The sequence below is a fragment of the Theropithecus gelada genome, chromosome 17 (genome assembly GCF_003255815.1).
Source record: "Theropithecus gelada isolate Dixy chromosome 17, Tgel_1.0, whole genome shotgun sequence".
In the NCBI taxonomy this organism is placed as follows: Eukaryota; Metazoa; Chordata; class Mammalia; order Primates; family Cercopithecidae; genus Theropithecus; species Theropithecus gelada.
Window position 1 is genome coordinate 11,978,550 of NC_037685.1, and position 19,667 is coordinate 11,998,216.

The 19,667-nt window shown below is 37.0% G+C and overlaps 1 protein-coding gene across 1 annotated transcript in view; it reads left to right on the forward strand.

Annotated features, from left to right (window-relative positions):
* The window catches only part of PIBF1 (progesterone immunomodulatory binding factor 1), a 238,480-nt gene that overhangs the window by 63,472 nt on the left and 155,341 nt on the right, over positions 1-19,667 (forward strand). Inside the window, exon 10 of the mRNA XM_025363989.1 lies at positions 11,392-11,490. Coding sequence (XP_025219774.1) covers positions 11,392-11,490 — 99 coding nt within the window. The remainder of the gene's footprint in view (positions 1-11,391; positions 11,491-19,667) is intronic.

Below are 19,667 nucleotides of genomic sequence, written 5' to 3' on the forward strand. Positions count from 1 at the left end.
TTGTTACTGTAAACACAGAAAGAGCTATTGTGAGTGGTGCTATAAAAAAGATAAGATTAGAGGCATTCATTATGCTCAGTGCAGTACGGACTCTGGAAACTGAAATAGCTTTACAATTGTTTGAAAAGGGGTAGGCAGTAGAGAAAAAGAGATTGAAAAGATGTTTTTAAGTGCAACAATTAGTATTGCTTTAGTGATTTTATTTTCCTGCCATATCAATAAAAACCATCTTGACCACAATTTATCTTCCAAAAGTACTCAAGAAGAAACTTTAATGATATAAACTTGAAATTTGTGTAGAATCTTAGAGTGATATTAAACAACTTTGAATCTTGAATCTATTTACAAAGGTTCTTTGAGTATATGTAACATATTACAATGGTGAATTTAACTATTGTTCAGAGGTTCCATTCATCATTTTAAAGGTGTATGTCCTCATTAGTGCTTGAGCACATAAACAAACCTCTTTTGTTCATATCTTACCAGATAGCTCTATAATGTTTTAAGTTCTTCTACGGAAAAATTTAAATAATTACTTTGTCTTTTCAGTTAGATAATTCTTGAAGTATATGGCTCTGCAGACAACTCTCTCAGCATCTTCTCAAATATTTTAAATTAATTTTTATTAGTAGTTATCTTTTATTGTTAACTATATTCTTTACTCCTGTAGATGTTTACAACATGTGTTCACTACTTGGTTAATAATACTTAAAATTTTCAAGCTCTGTAGGGTTCCAGATATGAAGCAAGGTAAGTTCAGGTTGCATAGGAATTTAGATTTACCTTTGTGGTGTAGTTCGTTGTGTGGTGGGAGAGGCTGGTAAAGTAAGATTGGGCCAGATTTTAAAGGTTCTGGTGTCAGTGGAGAATGTCCAGAGGTTTTATAGTAGGACGGAAACATGACTTACTCATTTTTTATGACTACGGTTGCAATGCGGGGTGGATTATAGTTGAAGAAAGCCTAGAAGCAGGGAGATCACGTAGGAGGCTGTTGCACAGTTTAGGTGATGAAAATGAGAAATAGAAAGAGAAAGACGGTTGAATGTAAAGAATAGGTAGGAGAATTGGCAAGATCTGGTGATTGACAAGAAGTGAACCCCAGGAATGACTCCAGCTTTTCTACCTCAGTAGTCTCGGAGTGATTGGTGATAAGGCATGGCCATTAGCTCCAGATTGCAGACTTTTTGAGACAGAGTTTCACTCTTGTCGTCCAGGCTGGAGTGCAATGGCACGATCTCGGCTCATTGCAACCTCTGCCTTCCGGGATCAAGTGATTCTCCTGCCTCAGCCTCCCAAGTAACTGGGATTACAGACATGCGCCACTACGCCCAGCTAATTTTTGTACTTTTAGTAGAGACAGGATTTCGCCATGTTGGTCAGGCTGGTCTGGAACTCCTGACCTCGGGAGTTCACCCACCTCAGCCTCCCACAGCCTCCCAAAGTGCTGGGATTACAGGCATAAGCTACCGCGCCTGGCCTAATTTCTGATCTTTTACAGATGTGGCAGCCCTGACCAAGCTCAAAAGTGCTTATCTGAGATCACACAGCTTTTTACTAGAGATGTTTCTCTGCTGTGCCCCAGATTTCACTCCCCTTAGCCCTCACAGTAGTAGAAGGAACCCTAAGCTGCTGAAGGCCCTCCAACAGTCTTCTGTGTTTTCACTAGGATGCCATTAAAAATAGTATCACTTTCATTTTATACAATAAAAAATTTGAGGAAACATTGCTGTAATTATCAACCTTTAAATGAACATTACATTTTAATTTACATTTTCATATTTAGGTAGCATACTAACCATAGCTATTATTTATTGAGTACTTATGCATCAAGCATTGTACTCAACACTTCACATACATTGTAGAAAAGAATCAAACACATTTTATGAAGTTTAGGTATTAATATCCCTATTTTACAAGTAAGGAAATTGAGACATCAACTGTGACTTTTCTGTGATTATTACAAATGTTTTGTTAGTAAAAACTAGATACATTTGACTGCAATGCAGTGCACACTCCCATTTAACTGGTTAGGGCTATGTAAACTGATCAAAGATTTCCCATCAGAACTATAATTTTTGAACGTAATTTACTTAAAATAGAAATTCTGTCTTTTTTATTATTATATTTAAGGTTCCAAAATACATGTGCAGAACATGCAGGTTTGTTACATAGGTATACACATGCCGTGGTGGTTTGCTGCACCCATTAACCCATCATCTACATTAGGTATTTCTCCTAATGCTCTCCCTCCCCTAGCCCTTCACCCCCTGACAGGCCCCAGTGTGTGATGTTTCCCTCCCTGTTTCCATGTGTTCTCATTGTCTGGCTCCCACTTATGAGTGAGAACATGCAGTGTTGTGGTTTTCTGTTCCTGTGTTAGTTTGCTGAGAACAGTGAAGAAACTCTGTCTTTTAAGAGAATTTGTAAACCATATTCCATGCTTGAGGGCTGAGTATGGATCATTAGAACTTTATAAAAGCGTTTATAATTTTATGTATACACATACACACACACACATATACATACATACACACACACACACACACACGCACACGAAGTCTTACTGTTTTGCCCAGGCTGAGTCTTGAACTCCTGAGCTCAGGTGATCCTCCCCCCAACCTCAGCCTCCCAAAGTGCTAGGATTACAGGTGTGAGCCACCATTCTCAGACAAGCATTTATAATTTTTGAAGTTGGCAAAGAGGCCTTTATTTTTCTTTTCTTTTTTAAGTTTATTTTACTTTAAGTTCTGTGACACAAGTGCAGAATGTGTAGGCTTGTTGCATAGGTATACAGGTGCCATGGTAGTTTGCCACACCTATCAGTGGGTCATCTAGGTTTTAAGCCCCACATGCATTAGCTATTTGTCCTAATGCTTTCCCTCCCCTTGCCGCCTAACCCCCAATTGGCCCCAGTGTGTGGTGTTCCCCTCCCTGTGTCTGTGTGTTCTCATTGTTCAACTCCCATTTATGAGTGAGAATATGTAGTGTTTGGTTTTCTGTTCCTGTATTAGTTTGCTGAGGATGATGGTTTCTAGCTTCATATCCATGTCTCTGCAAAGGACATGATCTCATTCCTTTTTATGGCTGCATAGTATTCCATGGTGTATATGTACCACATTTTCGTTATCCAGTCTATCATTGATGGGCATTTGGATTGGTTCCATGCCTTTGCTATTGTAAATAGTGCTGCAATAAATATACGTGTCCATGTGTCTTTTTATAGTAGAGTGACTTATATTCCTTTTAGTATACTCCTAGTAATGGGATTGCTGGGTCAAGTGGTATTTCTTGTTGTAGATCCTTGAGGAATTGCTACACTGTTTTCCACAATGGCTGAACTAATTTACATTCCCACCAACAGTGTGGAAGCATTCCTGCTTCTCACCAGCATCTATGGTTTCTTGATTTTTTAATGATCACCATTCTGACTGGCGTGAGATGATATCATTGTGGTTTTGATTTGCATTTCTCTAATGATCAGTGATGATGAGCTTTTTTTCATGTTTGTTGGCCACATAAATGTCTTCTTTTGAGAAGTGTCTGTTCATATCCACTATCAAGCCTTTGCCCCGCTCCCAAATACTACTCCAACAAAGATGTTTTTACCAAAGCCCCTAAGATCTTCATGTTGCCTAAATCCAGTAGTCATATTCTGTTCTTACTGTTCTTGACCTTACTAGCAGTATGTAACACAGTTGATCACTCCCTACTCCTGGGAACACATTCTTTAGCTTCCATAGTGTCACACACTATAAATTTTTCTCTTCCTCATTAGCTGTACCTACTCATTCTCTTTGTTGATTCCTCCTCATCTTCTTGACAACTTTTGCAGCTGCCTCCATGGCATTTCCACTTGATTATCTATTAATAATATGCATCCTAATATGTTCAGAAGCAAATTTCTGTTCCATTCTACCTCCTAATTCTGCTCCACCTTCAGTCTCACCCAGCTCAATTAAAGACAGCTCTATTCTTCCACTTGCCCAGACCAAAAACCTGAAGTCATCTTTTTTCACATTCCATATTCTGTTTATTAGCAAATCCTTTTGGATTTATGATATCTATCTCATGCATATTACCTTGGTTCAAGTCACCATTATCTCTTGCCTAAAAATTACTGCAGTAGCCTCTTAAGCGGTCCCCAGCTTTCTTCCTTGCCTTCTTCAGTCTCTTAGCACAGTTCTTGTTAAATGATAAGTCAAGTTGGATCACTCCTCTACTCAAATAAAAAGACTCCCCATCATTAAACTTAGTAAAACTTTAAATGATTACATTGGCCTGTGATACTACCTGATCAGTATTCAGTTACCCTATCTTCATTTAGGACTTTCTTCTGGTTACTCGCATAGTCATGCTGGCCTCCTGTTCTTTTACCTGTAGGCGTGCTCCTACCTCAGGTCCTTTGTATTCACAGTTTCCACTACTTAACCATCTACTCCTGATGATACACCTGTTCTTGTGGTCTTTTCTGACTTTGTTCTATGTTGTCTTTGCTTTGTTTTTCCTTAAAGCGCTTACAATCTATCAAAATACTACATAGTCATTTACTTTGCAGTTTTTTTCCTACTACAATGTGATCTCCATGAGAGTAGGAGTTTTCATGTATCGTTCAGTCCTGGACTCCCAAGTACCAGTGCCTGGTATGCAGTAAATGCTCAGTATACATAATATTTATTGAATGAAAGAATGAATTGGTACTACTTTTTAGAAATTAGGTGGCTGTAGATGAAAACCTATTCAAAGGTTTATAATGGATTTGATCAGGACTGAGTGTAGTGACAGATTATATAGTAGTCACTCAGTTAACCATCTACCAGATTCATTCTGGTTACCTTTTATCCTGTCAGCTACTTTGTAAACCTTAGCACATTAATGGATTTAAGCAAATATTTTGCATTTTTGTACTTAAATTTTTTTATAATTTTTCAACCATAATTTGGATTTGGTGTTTACTTTGTGCCTAAGTTTTCATAGCTAGAAACAAACAAACAGAAATCTGCTTGAGCACCAACTGTCTTCAGTCCATTTTATGCTGCTATAACAGGATACCTGAGACTGGGTAATTTATAGTGAACAGAAGTTTATTGGCTCACAGGTCTGGAGGCTGGTAAGTGCAATATCTACGTGCTGGCATCTGGCAAGAGCTTTCTCACTACATTATCACATGGCATAAGGCAAGAAGGTGGGAGATAGAGCTGGGGGAGCCAAACCCACCCTTTTATAATGGCACCAGTCCTACTCTCATGGCCTAATCACCATTATCAGGTCCTACCTCTTAATACTGTTAGAATGCCAGTTAAATTTCAACTTGAGTTTTGGAGGACACAAACTTTTAAACCAAGGCACCAACTATAATAAAAGGATAGGAAAGTGTAGCATTTTGAGTCAACAATGATCTCAAAAAGTTTCTACTCTTAAAATGTGTAGCTTCTCCCAAGAAATTTTATTAAATAAGATTTCCACTTTGCTTATTTCATTTTTATGTCCTACTTATTAACTTTTCAGTCATCTATGATAAAGGTAAAACTACCAGTCATTGAATAGAAACAACATAATGTACATGCAACCCTTCTATTTTATGCCATCTTAAAATCAAAGGCATCAGATATGGAAATGAGCAGTTTTATGTTGTGTCCAGGAAGACACTGGAGATAGAGACAGTAAATTCAAACACTTTTCCTATAAATAAGCCTGTCATATAAAACAGCCTATTTTAATCCTTTGTTGTTCTAACTAGAAAAATATATTTACTTCTATTAGCCAAAAATATTTTTACATGAAGACAGAAGGAAGAGTTCAGATTGCTTAGTTACACCTACTGAGCTCTTCTGACAGCCATGGTTTTTTGTTTGTTTGTTTTTGTTTTTTCACTATTTATGTTTGGTAAATTTTAAGTTCTGAGGCATTAGGGATGTTTATTCAGGCTGAGACGTACTCCTCGCATTGCCAAACTTTGATTTGATACTGTTCGAATTTCAAAGATTCCTAAAGTTTTTCTCGTGACATTTTTCTTACCACTTTTCAGATATAAATATAGATTTAGCCTATTGGTACTGTGAAATTTATCATCTAGTAGTAGGAAAATACATTCTACCCTGTTGTTATGAATGTTTTATAATGAGGTTTTCAAGTTTCAGTTGTGAGCTACTGTTGAATAAACTTCTGTATATTAAATTATCTGCTGTACAAATGGCACTATATTGTGTATGAACTATGTCTATTTTATTAGAATATTAAAACCTTTAAGTAAATGATTAAGAACTTAACTCTTTAAGTTTCTCATTTGAATGTTACAATTTAATTAACCATATCTCTTGGTTTGTCTATGAAAGTACTGATTTATGCCTGTTCTGGCATAATTTTTAGTAGCACCCTCTTTTATTCTAAAAAGTGCTCCAGGTTGAAAAATACATTATTTGAACACTCTAGTTATAAAAGTAGGATCCTCACTTTCCCTTTGCATTTCACACAGTATTAAGATTTCTTTTCTTCAGTCTTTCAGTATGTCTCCAAAACAACATAGGGTGGATGGGAGAAATACGTATGTGAATATGGGAGATACATAGAGTTGCTAGGAAACAACATGAAAGAATGATGAAAAACACAGTGTTGGAATCTAATGTTAACTTTATACAGGTATTTTAAGGATGATATATTCAGATTTTTGTATTTTGAAACATTTTCTTTGTTATAATTACATTTGATTATACACTTGGTTTGGACTTCTAAAACTTGAACTTCATTAGCTTGTACACGCTGCAGATAGCTTCTATCAATTTTTCAAGTTTCTCTTTTGAAGAACATTTGAATTCCTGTAATTTGTTCCATAATTGTATTTCTGTTATATTTTCTAATGCATTTAACATTTAGAAATGGATTATTTATTAGTTATATGAAAGTTACTGTCTTACCTGTGGAAGGAATACATCTAGCTTTTTATCAAACAGTTTATTTTTTAAAGAGCATGTTACATACTGTGGGCCATAAAAGCTAATGTATAATATATTCACAATTCTTTCAAGGCTTATTTTGATTTCACATCTATTGGTGCCTTGAGGTGGTCATGTGATATAAATCTAATAGTGTCAGAATTTCTCAAGGAGAAAACATCTGTGAAGCAAAGGAAATTTTAAGAGGCAGCGTAGTATGATTCACACCACAGACTCTGGAGCCAAATTGTTTGGGTGCACATTTGGGCTCCGTAGCATACTTCTTGTGTGACTTTAAGCTAAAACTTAACCTCTTTGTGTTTTAGTCTTATCATTTGTAAAATGGAGGTAATGATACAACTGCTTTGTGGGATCGTTGTGACAGTTAAATGAGTTATGATATGTAAAGTGCTTAGAACGGCTTCTGGCACATGGTAAACAGTATGCTATTGCTATTATTGTCAGTGGAAGAATACATTCAGTTTATCTCTCTCAGACTTCATATGAAACCTGTGAATTGGTAATATTAGAGGAAGTATTTGTTATAAGGAATTATGCTGCTTTTTGCTAAAGAATGCAGGTTATGGACTGGATATGGAAGGTGTGGTACTTGATAAGGAGATTGGGATTACACAGAAATGTTACCCACAAACACCCGTGAGAGGACCTATTGGTAGAAGCCTTAGCTTCTTCTGGTCCATTCCCCAGTTCATTTCTGTTTTCTCTTTCTGAATTGCTTTACCTATTTGTCCTTCAAGGCCCAACTTACATGTCACTTTTTAAAAGTGTTTCACTTTATTCACCTACCTCTCTTACTCCAGTAAAGAATAACCAACTCCTCTTTGTGGCCATAGAATTTTGTTTATGCCTTAACATAGCACTTCACATAGTACCCTCTAATCATACTTCAACATGCCTTAACATAGTACCCTCTAATCATACCTCCTTTCACAAGCCCTGATGTTAGCTTGTTCTAGGTTTTATTTCATTCCGTGTGTCTTGTTTTCATTTCTAATGTCCATTGTTGCAAGAAAGGAAATGTCAGGGACTGATGCGTCTCCATCTACCAATTGAGCATTCGTGATTCATTAGTCCTGTAAATGTGATCTACTTGTAATTCTGCTGCCAAAATAACATATAGAATAATGAGGCTATATTTGAGAAATGAACATTGAAACCAGTTTGTGGTGATTTACTGACTAAAATATTTAGATCATTTAGAAATGAAAAATATATAAATGTTTAATATAGTTTGAGAATTTTATTCTATCTTTAACATTAATTTTTCATGTTTCAGTTTGAGAATAGATTATTTTTGAAGGTTGTTGCAATCAGGATGGCATCAGAAAATAACAATATGTCATTTTTTGACAGCTACTTTAGAATGTACTTCTGCTTATATAATAACCCACAAAAGTAGTTTATTTTCTTTTCAATAAGAGTTACCTGTACTCCAACAAGAAACTGTTTTATTTCTGGCTTATAAACTGTTTTACTGACAAATCTCTAATGGTTGACATTTTTAAATTTTTAAATTTGTTGTTAATATTGATGGCAGCAGTGGCCTATCTGGAGCAACTGCTGTAAAGATGCCAGCTGCAGTGGGGCAGGCACGGCCAGGGCTGCATGCTCCACTGAGCTGGCAGGAGCCAGAAACAGGCAGAAACCCAGACCCCTTCGAGTTGGAGAGGCAGGAGCCCTCCCAGGCGCTGCTGCAGCGGCCCAGCCGCAACTGCGGACCCAGGCATTCCTTCGCTCTCGTCAGCCTAGGGAGCCCTCTTCCCCTGCAGGCTCAGAAAGGCCTGTTCCGGCTGCCTGGCCTCTCCCTACTCCCAGCGCCCACTGTGATTTCGGGGCAAAGTTGAGGCCAAGCCTGGGAACTGTTGCAGGTGTGCCCGCTCTTGGGGCAGTGCTGACACCCCAGCCCTCTGCCACCTCGGCGTCCTCCAGACTTTGGACACCGACAAGCACGGGAGGAAGACCAGCCAAAGTGGGGGATGACGGCGGCTTGGTGCAGGCCTGCAGGTGCCCTTTGGCACTCCAGCCCAGGCGCCGGGTTACAGCTGGTTGATGGTGGCAGGAGGCAGGCAGGTTCCTGGACAGAAAGGAGTGTGTCCCCGGTGAAGCCCCACCTCAAGCCAGGAGTGGCCTGGAGCATGGGAGCTGTGCCACCAGTTTCACAGAACAGAGTGACAACTTACGGTACTTTTTTCCCCCGGCCTACCTATTGTCACCTATGTACTTCCTCCCCACTGAAGCCCACAAAAACCTCGGGCTCTGGCAGACGTCTGGACTTCAGAGAGGAGCTACCAACTGTGGGTCTCCTCTCAGTCAGGAGCTGAGCAGACATTGGGATGGCCTGCTTGCAGATAGGAGCTACCCACTCTGGATCTCCTGAGAGCTGTACTACCGCTCAATAAAGCACCTCTTTGCCTTACTCATGCTCCAGTTGTCTCTGTACCTCATTCTTCCTGGACACAGGACAAGAACTTGGGACCTGCTTAATGGTGGGACTGAAAGAGCCGTAACACAAACAGGGCTGAAACACGCCCCTCACTTACCACATTGCAATAAGACGAGAAGTGGGAAGGAGAGAAGAGCTGCAGCCCTTTGGGGAGCCCAGACCTAGGAGCTCCCTGAGCAAGGGCTCTGACACCTGTTTGGGGCTCTGCAGTTCCTGGCATCTCCAGGCTTCCGGGCACTACTGCATTCCCCGGTGCCAGCAGTGGAAGCAACTTTCAGTATGCCTGTCCGTTCACAGCCTCACAGGGAGCCTGGAGCCAGCGCCTGGAGCTGCCTACCCCACTACAGCCTGTGTGCCCGGCTGTGCGCAGTGGTTGAACCCCGCACTCACTCACTTGCTCACGCACCCCTTGCTGCTCTGCACTTGGCTTGCCCTCGGCAGGTGTGGGATCCCGGCTGGTAGAGCATAAGCCGAGTACAGTCTGTGAGGCCGAGTGGGTGGAAAAAGCCCAGTGGGCCTGAGCATAACTCGGACAAAGGCGCCACTGGCCACAAAGGTTTCCAGCTGACAAAGCGACACCCCAAGGATCCTGTGACAACATCACCATGCAAAAGACTAGATTGAGTACTGGTATAGCAAGTATAAGTACTGAGCATTTCTATCCAATATTCAGTAGATAAGGTTATTAAAACTTTATGGCTTTCACGACTCCCTACTCACATTCTATATGAATAATAAAAAATAATAATTTCCAATCCCGTTTTTCATGAGAATAGTGTGGCATGATGTAAAAAGCCCTGGCTTTGGAGTAAGAAATAACTGGATTCAAATTATGGTCCTCTTAGACTGTGTGACTTGAGAGCTAGGTACATGAGCTCTCTAAACTTCAGTTTACTCAGCTATAAAGTGGGTTATAAAATACAACATAAGGGCTTTGTAGGGATTAGGTGAGCAAAATCATTTGTATTACATTCTTGTTATTTATGTTGCAACTGCTAGAGAAGGAGATTTTAAAAAAATAGGTGACTATCTGAAAGAAACTTACGGTTGGCGTTTTTCTTGATTCAAAGTTTCATATTGATTAAAAGGCAAACATTTTGATCTTTGGAAGCTCATGGCTAGCTGTGTAATTTCCCAACTAGTCATTGTTATCTTCCAGCTTCCCTTAACTGACACTAAATGTATTTTTTCTATCAATTTCAGTTCCTTCCTACTGTCCTCACAACTGTTAAATAGATGACTTTTCCAATACCCTAGCCTCGTACTTCCTTGAGCCCTACATAAATATTGACCTTCATCTCAACTCTACTTAATTTAGCCATACTGATTTTCATACACTATCTTGTTAGCCACCAAAATTCTGCCACTGAAAAGTTCTGTTCTACCTCCAAATCACCATTCTCCAGTCTTCCATCTTGCTTGTACAACTGTTACACTTTGACTTAATCTGTCATATCTTATCAGGACCTCTAATTCTTTGTCCCTTCTGCTTTATCCTATCTGTCAACCTGTGTTTCCTTCCTTTTCCTTCCTATATAACTGAGACTTCAAAGTTCTTCATTTCAACGATTCTTTTGCTCATATCCCAAACCGCACTTTTATTTTGATTATCCACAATATATCTTTTACTTAAAATATTTTGTGGGACATTTATTAACCTTCCAAAACCTCAGTTTTCTAGTGGATAATATATGAGTAATTACACCTATCTCATTGGCTTCTGGTAAGGAATACATAAATTATATACAAACTGCTTAGCCTATCCTTTGACCCATGCTGAGAAGGGTGATGTGATATCGAGATAGACCATATTTGCACCTACACTGGTGTATCCCGCACTTCAAGACACTCAATCAAGCCAGGCAGGTTTATATAGTGTACACTTTGGGTCCCCAACTTCTCAGATGGGTCCTTAAGATTGTCAGATAGTCCATCTTTAAGAAAGAACATGGATAAATCACACATTTGAAGTAACTGAAATGCATGTTTAAATTTTAGAAATCTCCGAGAAGCAAGGGATAATGCTGTGACTGAAAAGGAACGAGCAGTGATGGCTGAAAAGGATGCTTTAGAAAAACATGATCAGCTCTTAGACAGGTAAGCATCATGAAAATAGAAATGTTAAAACTCGAACCATTATTGTTTCTGTTATATATTCATTTAGAAAATGTATTTTAAAGAGAATAATTTTCATTTCAGTTGAGGTATAATTTATATGCTTTATTTTTTCAATATGCAATTATTGTATATGTTGACAATGAGGTATAGAATAGTTCAGTTACTCCAGAGAGTGTCCTTATGGCCCTTCAGTCCTTCTTAATCACTACTACTTAAGAGGCACCACTTTCTGATTTCTGTCACCACAGATTAGTTTTGCTCCTCTTAGACTAAAAATACTCTGTGTCCAGGTTCTTTCATTCCACTTTGTTGTTGTATCAGTAGTTCATTCCTTATTATTGCTGAGTATGAATATATTTTATTCACTTGTCAATGGTCATTTTGGTGGTTTCCAGTTTGTTACTATCATGCATAAAGCTGCCATATAATTTTTTGAAAGTGTGTTTTTATTTATCTTGGCTAAATACCTAGGAGTGGCATTGTTAATCATCGGGTTGATAAATGTTTTACTTTTTAAAAACCTGCCAGTGGTAACACCAAAGTGATTGTACCATTGTATAATTCCTAGTTTTTTGTTTGTTTGTTTGTTTTTTCAAAATCTGTATGTTCTAAAGTATGTGTGTTGGAAGGAGAGTATCAGAGAGAATGATATATCTTTAATTTACCAATAGAAAATGATATTTATTTTTAGTAGCCTTGTTAAGAGTAAAATAACTGATAGGCATTATGGTAAATATCATTACTTCATTAAACATCCTACACTTTCAATTGTTTGACTATATAGAGCGTAAACAGTGGCTACCTTATTTTTTTAACTTTTCATTTTGAAATCATTTCAGAAAAGTTGCTAAAATGGTGTGAAAGTTTCTGCATACCCTTCACATACGAATAAACTTTTGAAATTAAGTTCAATGGGTCTTTTAGTAGTTAAATGAAAACCAGATTAATTTGAGATATAAGCAATACATAAAACTAAAATTTAAGGCGAGTCTTAATATAACTAACCTGTTGTAAAAATATTTTAGAATGACTCAAATTGTGATACTTCTGAATTCACATCAACTTTATAAACTTGGCCTATGGAAGAATTTTAATAAATGTTATATTGAAGAAGTCATTCCTATAATGTGGAAGTATGTCTTACTCTCAACATCAGTGACTCATGCCTGTAATCCCAGCACTTTTGGAAGGCTGAGGCGGGTGGATAACTTGAGGCTCGGAGTTTGAGACCAGGTTGGGCAACATGGTGAAACCCCATCTCTACGAAAAATGCAAAAATTAGCAGTGCGTGATGGTGCATGCCTGTGATCCCAGCTACTCAGGAGGCCGAGGCACGAGAATCACTTGAACCCAGGAGGCAGAGATTGCTGTGAGCGGAGATCATGCCACTGCACTCCAGCCTGGGCAACAGAGTGAGACTCTTTTCTCAAAAAAATTTTTTTTAGTTTATCTAAAAAAAAGTAAAGATCATAGTATAAAAGATCATGGTATATAAATCAGCTCCTTTCATTAGAGTTCCTATAAAGCCTTCATGTTTTATATTTCATTATGTGTAACCCTTCCACTTACAAAACTGTGTGATGTCCCCTAAAGATTCATTTGACTTTGTGTTGATGTCAGTTTTTAATGTGTAGTTTTAGGAGTGTATATTTTTAGGGATGGCTCTAGAATAAGATTTATGGGCAAACTAATAAGGTTTAAAAGAAAGCATAAGATATTACCTAGTAAATCAGAACTTATATTCTTCACTTGATAGCTACTGTGTGGTTTTGTAAAGTTGGAGAGAATAGTAAATCTGACCATAAAATTGACCAATTTATATTTATCGTAAGCTCTGTTATGTCCTACACTCTTAACCTAAATCCTTCTGATCCTACTTGTCCATACATTTGCAGCTGATATTCACCTGAAGGCCATGCAGTACTCTAATACCTAAAAGTATCTGTTAAATAATAGAGGATTCAATTATTTAATGTTTGTAAAGCACTTAGAACAGTGCCTTCCTATGATAACTACTATTATCATAGAATAATTTGTCCAATTTAGTTTTGTTGTGAAACTTTATTGAATTTTGTTCTTCACAAGTTGATATCTTTCTAATGAATTTTCCACTAAAATTTTAGATAAACTGGAAGACCTCATTTTCAAACTGCCAGATAAGAGGAAGCTTATTTATTCATAATTCTTTGAAGTCATAGTAAAGCCTTGCTTATTTAGAGCCTAATTTTCAGCCAACCTTAAATATTTATGATAGTTTTAAAATCAAGACAAGGGAAAAAAAGTCTTTGTAGATACTACTAAAAATAACCCTTGAGCAGCAAATAGAGCTAATGCTCAGGACTGTAAAGGACTATACAGAACCAGAGACTTATGGATAAATGAGTAAATGAATGAGAATAATATCTGGGAATGTAAAACTCAAAATAAGCTTAGCCTTTAACAAAATGCTTAAAATAGCTAAAGTTACTTATCTGTTTTTTAAGATATAATATCAATAAATGAAGGGAAAAGTATCCCTGCTTAGGATCATAATGTTGATAAATGATATTTTTAAAAGTAGAATTCTAGATGTATCATCAATTTAATTCATTCTTAATTAATATATAAATTAAGTGTAATTCATGCCAAAATTTTCAAATGACTTTGTGAAACTTGACAGAGCAAGACTAAAAATTCTTTTTCACAATTATCATGGCTATTCTTGTACATGTACTCTTCCACATAAATATTTATAACTATATTTTTTACATTATGCCTTTTCTTCATCTGAAGTTAAATTTTGGGGTAGTGTACATAGAGAACTAATTTTATTTTTCATGAAAATGTCAGTTTCCTTAAGTTAAACTATACATTTAATGTAAGCCAAATAGAACCCAAAGATATTTTTTTAAAAACCAGACAAATAAGTTTTGTAGCTTATATGGAAAAATTAAGTAAGTGCATTTCTAGATAAGAACAATGAATTGTGACAGGTCACTAGGGTAGCCAACTAAGGGAAAAAGAAAATTGAGATCCATACCTCATAACTTACACCGAGATAAATTTCATATGGATCGGAGATTTAAATGTAAAACCATTAAAAACCTAAGACGCCATAGGGGAATGTTTTATAATCTTTAATTACAAAAGGCCTTTGCAACTTAGGAGTTATAGAAGTAATAAATTGATAAACTTGATTCCCTACAAATGGAAAATGTTGGTGTGGCATTACTGCCATAAGGAAAGTCAAAAAACAAATGCAAATGCAATCTTAGAAAAAATATTTGCAATATCTGTCACAGTCATGTCATTAAATTCATATTAAAACTATCCCTATTTTCAGCTGGGCATGGTGGCTCATGCCTGTAATCCCAACACTTTGGGAGGCCGAGGCAATTGAATCACCTGAGGTCCGGAGTTCAAAACCAACCTGGCCAATATGGCAAAACCCTGTCTCTACTAAAAATGCAAAATATTAGCCAGGCATGGTGGCACATACCTGTAATCCCAGCTACTTGGGAGGCTGAGGCAGGAGAGTTGCTTGAACGGAACTTGGGAGGCGGAGGTTGCAGTGAGCTGAGATTGCACCATTGCACTCCAGCCTGGGCAAAAAGAGTGAAACTCTGTCACAAAAAAAAAAAAAAAAAAAAAAAAAAAAAAAAGCCTGTTTTCCACTAAAAACCAAAAGGTTGATAATACATTGTGTTTGCGTGGGTATGGAAAAACAGGCAATCTTAACATTGTTAGTGGGATTTTAAATTGGTACAACTAATATGGAGAGTAATTCAGTAATACTTATCAAAAGTACAAATGCACATAGCTGGTGTGTGTGTGTGTGTGTGTGTGTGTGTATGGAATGTATGTATGTGAGACGGAGTCTCACTCTTTTGCCCAGTCTGGAGTGCAGTGGCACAGTCTCCGCTCACTGCAGCCTCTGCCTCCCTGTTTCAAGCGATTCTCGTGCTTCAGCCCCCTGAGTAGCTGGGATTACAGGCGCGTGCCACCACACCCGGCTAATTTGTGTATTTTTAGTAAAGACGGAGTTTTGCCATGTTGCCCAGTCTGGTCTCAAATTCATGACCTCAAGTGATCTGCCTGCCTCAGCCTCCCAAAATGCTGGGATTACAGGCTTGAGCCACTACACCCAGCCACACATTGCTCTTGATCAATAAATTTTATTTCTAATAAGTTATCCTGCAGGTATACTTGCTAGGTTCAAAATGCTATATATACCACCTTATGTACTGTAGCATAGTTGACATTTAGGCAGTAGTTAAAAGAATTGTAATTCATGAAAACATTTACAGAATACAACAGTGTAGTTGTACAAAAGGAAGTAAGTGGCTCTTTATATCAGGACCAGGAAAAATCTATTAACATTTATTGCTTCTGGAGAAGGAAATTGGGTGTTGGGTGGTTGGTGGACAGATAGAGATTTTGTACCTCATAAATATGTATCCTCCTTTGAACCTCATACATATTGAAACTTACAATGTGTTTTTTTTCTTTTTTGTGTATTTTTAATTAAATTTAAACAAAGAGTGATTATTAAGAATTCTTCCATACAAGTTTCAAATCATAGTTACCGAGAAACTTCAGAAATTACGTTTTTAATACTCCTGGTGAACAATGGGAGTGAATAAAGGGAGTCAACAAATGCCGTCTTGTTTTCATAAAAGGGAAGAAAATAGTAGATTCTTGCAACTATTAAGGAACATATTGATATATTACATTACATATCATATTTTGATAAATTATAAATAATTTGATGCAATCTTATATAAACTTTAAGCAAATTACTTGACTTTTTTTTAACTATAATGGATGTAAATACTTTGATGAACCTTTGTTTTTTTCCATCTTCAGATAGGTGTGATGATTCTAACCATTTAGGATTGCTTTGAGCCTTAGAGATTTTATATATATATATATATATATATTTTTTTTTTTTTTTGGAAGACAGAGTCTCGCTCTGTCCCCCAGGCTGGAGTGTAGTGGCCGGATCTCAGCTCACTGCAAGCTCCGCCTCCCGGGTTTACGCCATTCTCCTGCCTCAGCCTCCCGAGTAGCTGGGACTACAGGCGCCCGCCACCTCGCAGATACAATATATTTTAAGTGTATGGCATAGATTATGCTCGGTAAGCAGCCATGCTTGCAGTGGTTTTTAAGATTGCTATTGAAATAAGCAAGTATCACCAAGAGTTAGGATGGGTTCTCTAAGAATAAATCAAAGAAGACTACATTTCAATTTTTAAGAGATATATTGCAGGGGTAAAGTATGGAAATGCGTTAGATAGGAAACAAGGGATTTGATAAGACTTTCCATGACATCCTTTTAAACAATATGGGGAAAATACGAGGACAGTTCAAGGCCAGGTAAATGGATTAGTAACTGTTGAAGGGCTTTATCCAAATGTTGTTAGAGAATCATTGATTAAGAAGTGAGTATATGATGCTCATCTATAATATCCTGCAGTACTATATTTCTGCATTTTTGTCAGTGATTTCAGGAAAAATTAAAACTACATTTAACAAAGTTGATGTAAAACAGAGAAGAATAACAAATTAATTGAATAATGAAGTAAGGATCTAATAGATCTTTTCAGGGAGAATTAATGAACTGAATGAATTTTAATAGGAATAAATGTAAGATCATGCAGTTGGGTCCAGAAAACCTATGATTTATTGGTTTTATAGGCTTAGACGTGAAATGTGAAAATGACCTGGAAGGTTTGAATATGGAGATATTATCCTACAGTAATAGAAGTTATATGTAGAATGTCATCTGTAATTACCTTATAGAATTATGCTGATACCTGGGCACCCAAGCTTTAAACTAAAAGGTTTTCAGAGGAATACGCCATAACTGCAAAAAGATTCAAAAGTGCCCTATTAGTGATAGGCTATAACTACCTACAAATATTTTAAGCGTTCACATATGAAAGAGCTGGATTTCTTACTTGGCAAGACCTAAAGTAGTAGAATAGGGATCACTGGGTGATCACTGCAAGAAAGTGTGAAGATAGTAGGACTTTTCAGAATGCCTTAGCATCGAACACATTCTCTATCAGTAGTATTCAGGCAGAAGCCAAATTCAGTAGAAATGTGCTTGTAAAGATTGAAGCATCAAGTGGGCAGCTTGATGAGTTTAAAGCCCCCTTTCATCCTGATGTGACAACCATGTAAAAGAGTTGATACGCTCATTAAGTTACCATGCAAAAGAAATGGTGAACCCAAGCTCATTATGAGAATATTATTTAAAAGATTTCTGTAGTTCACTTTCCTCGTGTTTTTTTAGGAGTGTGTGTGTGTGTGTGTGTGACAGCAGAGAGACAGAGAATCTACTGAAGTTATTTTGAGTATAGAGTGTCTATGTTGCCTATGTGTTTAAACTCATATATTTTGGGAATATCGTATATATTTTGTATATAGTGAAACTTAAGGAAAAATATTCTGTTTTATTTTTCAGAGGTTATATTTTTAATATTCAAATATGTGATGCTGGCTTCCTTTGTCACTTCCTGTGTTTTAATCTTTATGTGGAATGTGATTTCCCTGTATCATGCTTAAGTAAAGCCTCTGGCATGCCTATACATAATGTTCTAGTCAGGTATAATTAGCCTCATCTTTTTCATTTATGTTAGAAGTTTTTATTATCAAATGCCACATTTTTATGATTAAACAACCTGTGTTATTATAAAGAGAAATGTATGGAAACGGCGTGCCATTTTTCAAACGAATGAAAATGGCTTTTTACTCAAAGACTTTACTTTTTCTATAAAGGAAAGTACTTTTCTCAGGCAAATAAAAGACCCATATATGTCCCAATTCAAGCTGAACAATTTGATAAGTAACAAGTACCCAGTTTTCGTGAACATGAACAGTTATTATGTCATGTTCTGTTGCTTTGAATGCCTGCATGCACTCCTAAGATTGTTTCTGCCAAAAAGTGGAAATTTTAAAATTCAGTTTTTGTAGTAGAATAAATTGAATACACTGTTACATTTGTGGGCTACTACATAGAATCCTGTGTTTGGATCTAAAATGTAAGGTTGCAATTCAAAATTAATTTTAATAGTAAACTTTTTTCAGTTATGGTTTGTTTTAGATAAAAAAATGTGTTCTATGCAAGGTACAGTGGCTCACACCTGTAATCCAGGCACTTTGGGAGGCCAAGGTGAGAGGATCACTTGAGCCCAGGAGTTTCAGACCAGCCTGGGCAACATAGTGAAACCTAATCTCTACAAAAAATGTAATAATTATTATATATAAGATATATATTATGTACATGTATGTTATGTATTTTAAAGTAATTTTCATTGTAAGTATTTTTAAATGAATATTGTTTGAAATTATGTTTTCAATCCCAACTTCTCTGGTAATGGTAGGAGTTTTGTCCTCATTTTATACTGGTACAAGGCCAAAGCAAGAAGGCATGCAAAATGAGATGAGCAGAGTAAGTGATTTTTATGTCATATTGGGCTAGTTTAAAGTTTGATAAAGAAACCAGCTGTCCTGAATTTCCATTCAGTGGTTTTTTTTTTCATATTTCTATATACTTTTATCTTTATATTTTAATCTGCTACCAGGCTAGAGTGCAGCGGCATGATCTCGGCTCACTGCAGCCTCCATCTCCCAGGGTTCAAGCAGTTCTCATGCTTCAGCCTACTGAGTAGCTGGGACTACAGGTGTGTGCCACCACACCCAGCTAATTTTTGTATTTTTGGTAGGTATGGGGGTTTCGCCATGTTGGTCAGGCAGGTCTCAAACTCCTGACCTCAAGTGATCAGAAAAAAATGCAGCAATTGTTGAAGCCAAAAATATGGCAATAGAATAAGATGGCAGAAACTGATGAGAGAAACTATATATGAAAATGATAGTACAGAAATAAAAAGGAATGAAAGAGAAATAGTATTTAGGGTCAGGGAAGTTCTGGAAAACCATGTTGGTAATTTGAGGCTGGATGTTTATAAAACAGAAAAAAGAATAAAGTGATGAAAACAGAGAAAAAGTAATTGACATGGAGGACAGCCAGTATATATTCACCTTCAGTGTGCCAAGGGAAGAAAACAACAAAATGGAACAGGAAAAAAAAAAAAACATTTAGAGATACAATAGAAGAAAACATTTTCTGAAATAAGGAATCTGCAATTTAGAAGAACTCATCACATTCTGGG